This window comes from Delphinus delphis, chromosome 14 (genome assembly GCF_949987515.2).
Source record: "Delphinus delphis chromosome 14, mDelDel1.2, whole genome shotgun sequence".
Lineage (NCBI taxonomy): Eukaryota > Metazoa > Chordata > Mammalia > Artiodactyla > Delphinidae > Delphinus > Delphinus delphis.
This window is the reverse complement of record NC_082696.1, coordinates 14,664,291-14,671,980: the sequence shown is the minus strand read 5'-3', so window position 1 is coordinate 14,671,980 and position 7,690 is coordinate 14,664,291. Positions and strand designations below refer to the sequence as shown.

Sequence of the window (7,690 nt, the reverse complement as noted above, 5' to 3'; positions counted from 1 at the left end):
GGCAAAATGCTGAAACCAGTGGATTGTGATAAGCTAGGTATGTATAATGTGACATTTAGAGCAACCACTAAGTATCTATGCAAAGAGATACACTCAAAAACAATACAGAGAAATCAAAATGGAATCCCCCCAAATGGCTAAGTAACTCACAGGAAGGCAGGGATTGATACAGGCAATGGCTTGGATGGATCTCAAGGGTATTATACTCATTGAAAACAGCCCATTTTAAAGTCACACCCTGTATAATTCTATTTATATAACATTCCCCAAATGACCAAATTATAGAGCTGGAGAGTAGATTACTTATTACCAGCGGTTAGGGATGGTCGGGGAGGGAAGGGTGTGACTATAAAGGGACAAGCACAAGGGAGATCTCTGTGGTGATAGAACAGTTCTGTATCCAGATCTGGTGGTTACCTGGATCTACACGTGTGATTAAATGTGACAGAACTATGCACACACATGGTACTACTGTCCATCTTGTCTTCTGCTCTCTTTCCCGTGTGGTTTACCTCCACCATGACGCCCTCCACGCACTTCCATCATTCCATCAGCTTCCTCCCTCCTCAACTTTTCTTCCACGCTTCTCAATGCTTTCAGACAGTTCTAAGTGGATGTCTTCTTGCTACTCTACTCTCCACACATCCTAAATGTGGCTCCTCCCCTCCCCCCAACCTCTCTACATTTTGCCATCTTTCTACCTGTCACCCACAACAAACGTCAGTCATCCTTATTCTTCCTTCTCCCTGGCCTCCCAGTACCAACCAGTTCATTTGTCTTAAAGGATTCTTTTAAAAATTCATTTCTGTTCTCACTGTCACCAGTAAAGTTCTGGACCCCATGAACTCTTGCTTGAAACTTGATGAGAAACTTCCTAACAGACCACCAGGCCTCCAAACTCTCACCAACCTTATCTAGTCTGTAGAGCAAATATCAGAATATCCTTTGACGTGAAAGCTGAAAACTGTCTGTACACAGGAAAACTAGAACGGGAGATCTAGATATCTGAGTAGAAGTCAAACAAGACATTTCTCCAAAAGCAGTTAAACACATTTACTTAATTAAAAACTTCTCTTCACACAGTCATACAACTCATAGGTGACATTGTGTCACTCTCAGTAGAAGTGCAAAATACATACCTTAACTCTACGAGTAATGCTGAGGAACCGACAAGTTTTATCATAAAGTTCTTCCAGATTTTCTCGGTCCCAGTAGAAATCAGGAGTGATCAAGAAGTCTGAACTCAAGTTTATATGGTGTCTTAAAAAAAGGAAAATCATTAACTTTTAATTTTTATCTTGAATTAAAAAGCATGGTCTATTTTATTTCTTTTTTGAAGAAGATATTTATTGATTGATTTATTGATTGACTGAAGTATGGTTAATTTACAATGTTGTGTTAATTTCAAGTGTATGGCAAACTGATTCAGTTACACATATATATATATTCTTTTTTAGATTCTTTTCCATTATAGGTTACTACAAGATATTGAGTACGGTTCCCTATGCTATACAGTAGGTCCCTGTTGTTTACCTATTTTATATATAGCAGTGTGGCTATATTAATCCCAAACTCCTAATTTATCTGCCCCCATCCCCTTTGGTAACCACGAATTTGTTTTCTATGTCTGTGAGTCTACTTCTGTTTTGTAAATAAGTTTATTTCTTATTTACATGGTGCTTTATAAAAGTAGTTTTTTTTAATTTTTTTTTTTTTTTTTGGGGTACGCGGGCCTTTCACTGTTGTGGCCTCTCCCGTTGCGGAGCACAGGTTCCGGACGCGCAGGCTCAGCGGCCATGGCTCACAGGCCCAGCCGCTCTGCAGCATGTGGGATCTTCCCGGACCGGGGAACCCGTGTCCCCTGCATCGGCAGGCGGACTCTCAACCACTGCACCACCAGGGAAGCCCAAAAGTAGTTTTTAATGCTGATTCTTGTAATATTTCTGAGAAACATGTAAACAAAAAATTTTCAAAATGTGCAACCAAATTAATTCAATCTTTATATTAACATTTATGAAGTAGAGAGAAAAAAACCCAATTAAAAAAATTTCTAGGGACTTCCCTGGTGGTGCAGTGGTTAAGAATCCACCTGCCAATGCAGGGGACACGGGTTTGAGCCCTGGTCTGGGAAGATCCTACATGCCGCGGAGCAACTAAGTCCGTGCGCCACAACTACTGAGCCTGTGCTCTAGAGCCTGTGAGCCACAACTACTGAGCCTGCGCACCTAGAGCTCGTCCTCCGCAACAACAGAAGCCACCGCAATAAGAAGATTGCGCACCGCAACGAAGAGTAGTGCCCGCTTGCTGCAACTAGAGAAAGCCCGTGTACAGCAACGAAGACCCAACGCAGCCAAAATAAATAAACTTATTAAAAAAAATTTCTAAGCTTCTTTTTTCATTAAAATTTGTTACAATATACATGCACATATATTTGTGTGTGTGTGTGGATAGGTAATCAGATGGCTCAAAAATAAAAAAGACAGAAAAAGGTAAAAATTGACCAATCTTACTCCTATTCTTATCCCCATTTTTCCCTTTCTCCCACTCCCTGTGGGTAGCCGCTGCTAGTTTCACACACACACACAAACACACACACTCTATTTCTACCTTTTTTACATATGAGGCCTGAGTTTGCTTTTAAACAAAAATTTATGTTATAGAAGTAACACATAAATAGCTGTTCACTATAAAAAAGAAAAACCCTAGAGAAGAACTCAGAAAACACTGGTAGGCCCGTTCCCCTAACAAATCAAATCCTTTCGGCCCTGCCAATACTCTCCTGTGTCCTTCCAGATCTGCTTCCATGCACACATGTGCACGTGTGTGTGTGTGCGTGCACATACACCTATGTGTCTGGTAGTATGTATACGTATGAAGATAGAGATGAATATTTATGTTGTTTGCTTCCAAGTAAGATCATACCATGTATAAGCTGTGACTGCCACATTTCTATTTCTCGTCATAGATTCGCCCCATTCCTTTGAATAACACATAAGCACTCTTATTGTAAAGAGACGAAAACTTAGGATAACAACAGTAAGACTCTACGAAACTATTCACATACCTAAGTATATCAAGTCCTGATTTCTGAGTCCTAGTATTATAATTCGCTATATCAAGTTCTGCTCGCATGACCAAGAGAAGAGGGGAGAGGAGTCTGTCTCCCCCATTTCTTAGCGAGCTCAGGCTTTAGATGTGCTGTGGGACGCTCTCATGCAGGGCTTTTTATTTTTGTTGGTGCCCTGAGTTAGGGTCCCTGAGCTTTGAGAAGGGCCTAGATGACGCAACACTGGACCACTTCTCTCCAGGGCAAGTAACTAAGGAGAATGTGGAAAAGCAACTCTTAGGTAAACTATTGACAAGGAACTCCAGTAACTCACTCCACACACGACAAGGGCCGAAACACTGAGAATCCTGCCTAGTGAGAATAACACCAAGATTCAGGGTGTTTCATTCCAAAAATCTTGGGAAAACTACAAGAATGAAATAAACTGAAGGCCTTTTAACTTAATTTTGAACGATGTACTATTATATTTCATCAATTCTAAGACACTCTTCTTCCCATTTTAACATCTCTGAAAATGGGAGGCATCTTTAAAATTGATGATGTCTTACAGGTGGCAGTTGAGACTTAGTTGTCATTGCCTTAGATGACTTATTTCTCTTATTCTTTCCTTTTTATGTATGCCCAAGAGGAAATGTGATCAATCTACATCCAAATAAGACCGAGAGCTATTTCCGTAGTGCAAAGTTAAAATTCTGTGATGAAAAAGCATTGTCTCATATGTCAGTGGGCAGCATTCTCACTTTCTTGTGGCATCGTATGGTATCTTAGAGTCAATGAAATATGGTACATCACTTTTCCGTAGCAATTAGGTCTATTCAGCATTATGATGCAGTGCTATACTTTTACTGAGAATTACCCTTGTCCAAATTCTAGAATGCATCTTTCCACCTTTGAATAACACCTACTACGCTCGCTGACGTAGGTTTAACGTAGAGTAATGATGGTCTCTCTTGCACATGCACAGTTTCTTCCAGTACAGTCCTAATACAGCCCAACTGCTTCTAATGGGTAAGAGTTCTCCATGCTTATAGTGAATGAAATAAAAACAGCTGCAATTCCCATAAAGATATAAATGTTCGCTCTTTACTGTAGAGCTACAGGGAGATTTTCTGGAGATTGTTAAATATATGAAATATTTCATTTACAGAGAAAATTTTACCTTAAGGCAAAGAGTTCACCCATTTTCTGCATAACTTCTTCATGAGATAGTTTCACTTTCTTCCCAGCTTTTAAAGCCTATTTGGGCGGGGGAAAATAGATACATACATACACAGGTTTCCCTTCTCACTAGCATTTTCTATGATGTACATTCCTAATCGCTTAATGAAAAACCAGGGGCTCTTTTCCCTAGTATAATTATTCTTTCACAGTAAAAACAAAGTTAATTACAGTAAGCATGATTTTTAATGTATTCTGAAGTTCTGATATAATTTTAGATGCATTTTTCATGCCACTGTTTTCCTTGTAATTTGTCAAGACACTTTTTAATCGAGAAAAGTGGTCATAATTTCCTTCCTTAGAGAGGAAACATTTCATTTTATTTCCCTTCAATTCAGTTACATTAAAAATACTATACCATTAGAGAAAAGTAATTTGAATTTGAAGTTTTAAAAGGTTTCTTATTTTATCATTTTATACGTAACCGGGTTTTTTTTTTCCTGCTTAAATTCAGTGCAGCTTTCTTAATGTTTATTATTACTTTATTGTACTTCTAAATTCATCATTATAGTGGGAAATTTGTATTTTTCCCCAATAGAACTCAATCCTTGAAAACAAGCATAAAATTGGTATAATTACCTCTGGAATCGACTGAATAGATTCAACAAATTTATCCAGTGCTGCTTCCCAGATAGCCAGTTTCACTGGGGGAAAAAAAAATTAACAACAGAACATTTATCATCATATTCCTGTTTCTACAAAATGTAAAACTGCACAGTACCTTCACTGCCATTTCAACAATAGTTTAAGAAGCAGATGTCCAAAAAATTTGAGACTGAAATTTAAGAGTCGTTACTTATTATTACAAAAGATGGCACTAGGTAGAAAGAGACAGAAGAAAGTTGACTGGATTTCCAAGCCCTGCTCGCAGACCAAAACTACACTGGGTAGAATCCCTGATTTTCTCCTACTGCATCTCAGAAGCTGAGAGGAACGAAGGGTGGCTCTGTAGAGGGGCAGAAATCAGGCCTTCCTGACCTTCCCTCCACTCCTCTGGGCTGTGGGTACAGCTCAGAAGTCCCGAAGCCTCCTGGATGGTATGTGCAGTCCACCACAGCAGCAGCCTAGTGCAGACTGGTGGCAGGAACATTTCTTAGAACATTTCTTCTACAGTTCTATTCAGATGCGTGGATCTTGCCGAAAAAACTGAGAGCCACTGTGACTCTCTGTCCCATTCCTGTGAAAAACCAGAGTGTATTTTTCTACATAGAGGCCCGTGTCCAATCACAGAAGGCTGTGCTTTCTCTGCCTGGATTAGAGACAATGTAAGACTGACAGTCTCAGAGAGAAGGAGAGGGGAAAACAAAGGTAGTGATAATAATAATAACAGCAACAACATAAAAAAGTATTTTTGGAGAGGTAAGCTTTACCAATACCACTAATAAGGAATGAATAACTATAGCACGGATACTATATATTATACTCTATACGACATATATTTTTCTCTTGGAGGGAAATAAAAGGAAAAGGAATTATAAGGCTTTGCTGAGTGCTCTGCGAAAACATGTCAAAGTCTCTACTAAATATTTCAGCTTCCCTCGATGAAATGAAAACTATGTGATACCGTCTCTGATAAGTAGCAGTAACTTACCTGAAAGGCAAAGAGCATTTGAGAAAGCAAATTTCTCTAGAATGGCGTCATCTAAATCTAGCTCTGAATTTAACCTGATTTCCCCTCTGTGAAGTTTTGACTGTCCCCTGAGAAAAGAAAAAAAAAAAAAAGTAGTTTCTAAATCGCAAAAAGTACCTTTTTTCTTTTGAAAAATAATCTTTATAATCTTTCTAGAGGTCATTTTGGCAATCTGTATCAAGAGTCTTACAAATGTTCTTATACCCTATGATCCAAGTAATTCCACTTCTAGGAATTTATCCTAAGGAAATAATCAAAGATGCAAGGAAAGATTTGTGTACAAAAAACTTTCTATGGGGACTTCCCTGGTGGAACAGTGGTTAAGAATCCGCCTGCCAATGCAGGGGACATGGATTCGAGCCCTGCTCCAGGAAGATCCCACATGCCGTGGAGCAACTAAGCCCGTGTGCCACAACTACTGAGCCTGCTGCCACAACTACTGAAGCCCATGCACCTAGATCCCGTGCTCTGCAACAAGAGAAGCCACCGCAATGAGAAGTCCGTGAACTGCAACAAAGAGTAGCCCCCGCTCACCGCACTAGAGAAAGCCTGCGCACAGCAATGAAGGCCCAACGCAGCCATAAGTAAGTAAATAAATAAATGAATAAATAAATAAATTTATTAAAGAAAAAAGACAAATGAATAGAGATATACATTAAAAAAAAACTTTCTATGGTCAAATGTTGAATAGTAAGAAATCAGGAAAGAAACTAAAAGTTCAACAGAAGAACGGTTCATTTATAGGAATTCACACAACAAAAAAGAACAAGCATGTTTTGAAAGGATATTTAGTAGAAAAGGGAAAATGACTACAATAATTTGCTAAGTGAAAAAATGCTGAATATAAAACTATGTAACTATACACAGTATAATCTGAAATCACGTGGACATGGTGAGTATGGGGAGGGAGATGAGGCAGCTGTGACAAACCAAGATGTGTATGTAGAGAACTCTGGAGCGACTGGGGAGGAGGGGGAAGGGAGGGAATCTGGGAGTGTAAGTATCACAAGCAAATAGGAAAAGTAGAGGCTAAACCTTCACGAGAGACGTGAGACCAGAAGACATGCACAAAGGTTGGTGGACGAGAAGACGATACAGGAAAGCTCATCGCTGGCTATTATCACTTAGCTCTTATCCCAATTAGTCTTTCTATAGCTGGTGTCTCTTCCAAATTTCCCTAAAGCTCTGCTTGTGTCACTTCCTTTCTCAATACAAAGACTTTTTTTCCTTCTCACATTCCACTAGACCAGTACCTCCCTGAGAGAAAAGCCCTTTTAATCCTGTTCATTCTGCCTTCTCTCTCCGCCCTAACATCCCTCCTCATTTTTGCACCCTTGCTGTGACGTGGAAATTGGCCAGTACGCTGCCTACCCATACATCTGACCTGAGAGTGGTACAGCAGTGGTACCCCCATTTCCACAAGTGGTTCTCTTAGAGCACCCTGTCATTATACTTTATACTTTTTACACTCAAAGTCAATGGGAAAAAAGCAAAAAGGATTTACTTCAGAGAAGACTTTACTAGAATAATCGAACAGGTTCATTCTAACGAAGGCACACCGTATTACTGATTTTGGCCGCTTAGGAAACTTACTATTTTGGGGTTATACTATCTACTTGTTTTAATTTATGGGTAGCCTGAGAAGCTATAAAAATAATATCTATCCACTAATATTTATTAATTGTTTCAGCTTTGTATTTGTACCAATAACTTTTTTCTTAAAATTAGTCTCCAAATTAATAATTTATCTTGCTGTACCTAGTTATTCCAAGCAC

General features: G+C 39.2%; 1 protein-coding gene across 4 annotated transcripts in view; it reads right to left on the bottom strand.

Annotated features, from left to right (window-relative positions):
• RMND1 (required for meiotic nuclear division 1 homolog) overlaps positions 1-7,690 on the bottom strand; it is a 39,135-nt gene that overhangs the window by 9,499 nt on the left and 21,946 nt on the right. For all 4 annotated transcript variants that reach the window (XM_060029780.1, XM_060029779.1, XM_060029777.1 and 1 more), the window contains 4 exons: positions 5,877-5,983; positions 4,865-4,929; positions 4,227-4,303; positions 1,140-1,260 (listed from right to left, as the gene is read on the bottom strand). In XM_060029780.1, coding sequence (XP_059885763.1) covers positions 1,140-1,260; positions 4,227-4,303; positions 4,865-4,929; positions 5,877-5,983 — 370 coding nt within the window. The remainder of the gene's footprint in view (positions 1-1,139; positions 1,261-4,226; positions 4,304-4,864; positions 4,930-5,876; positions 5,984-7,690) is intronic.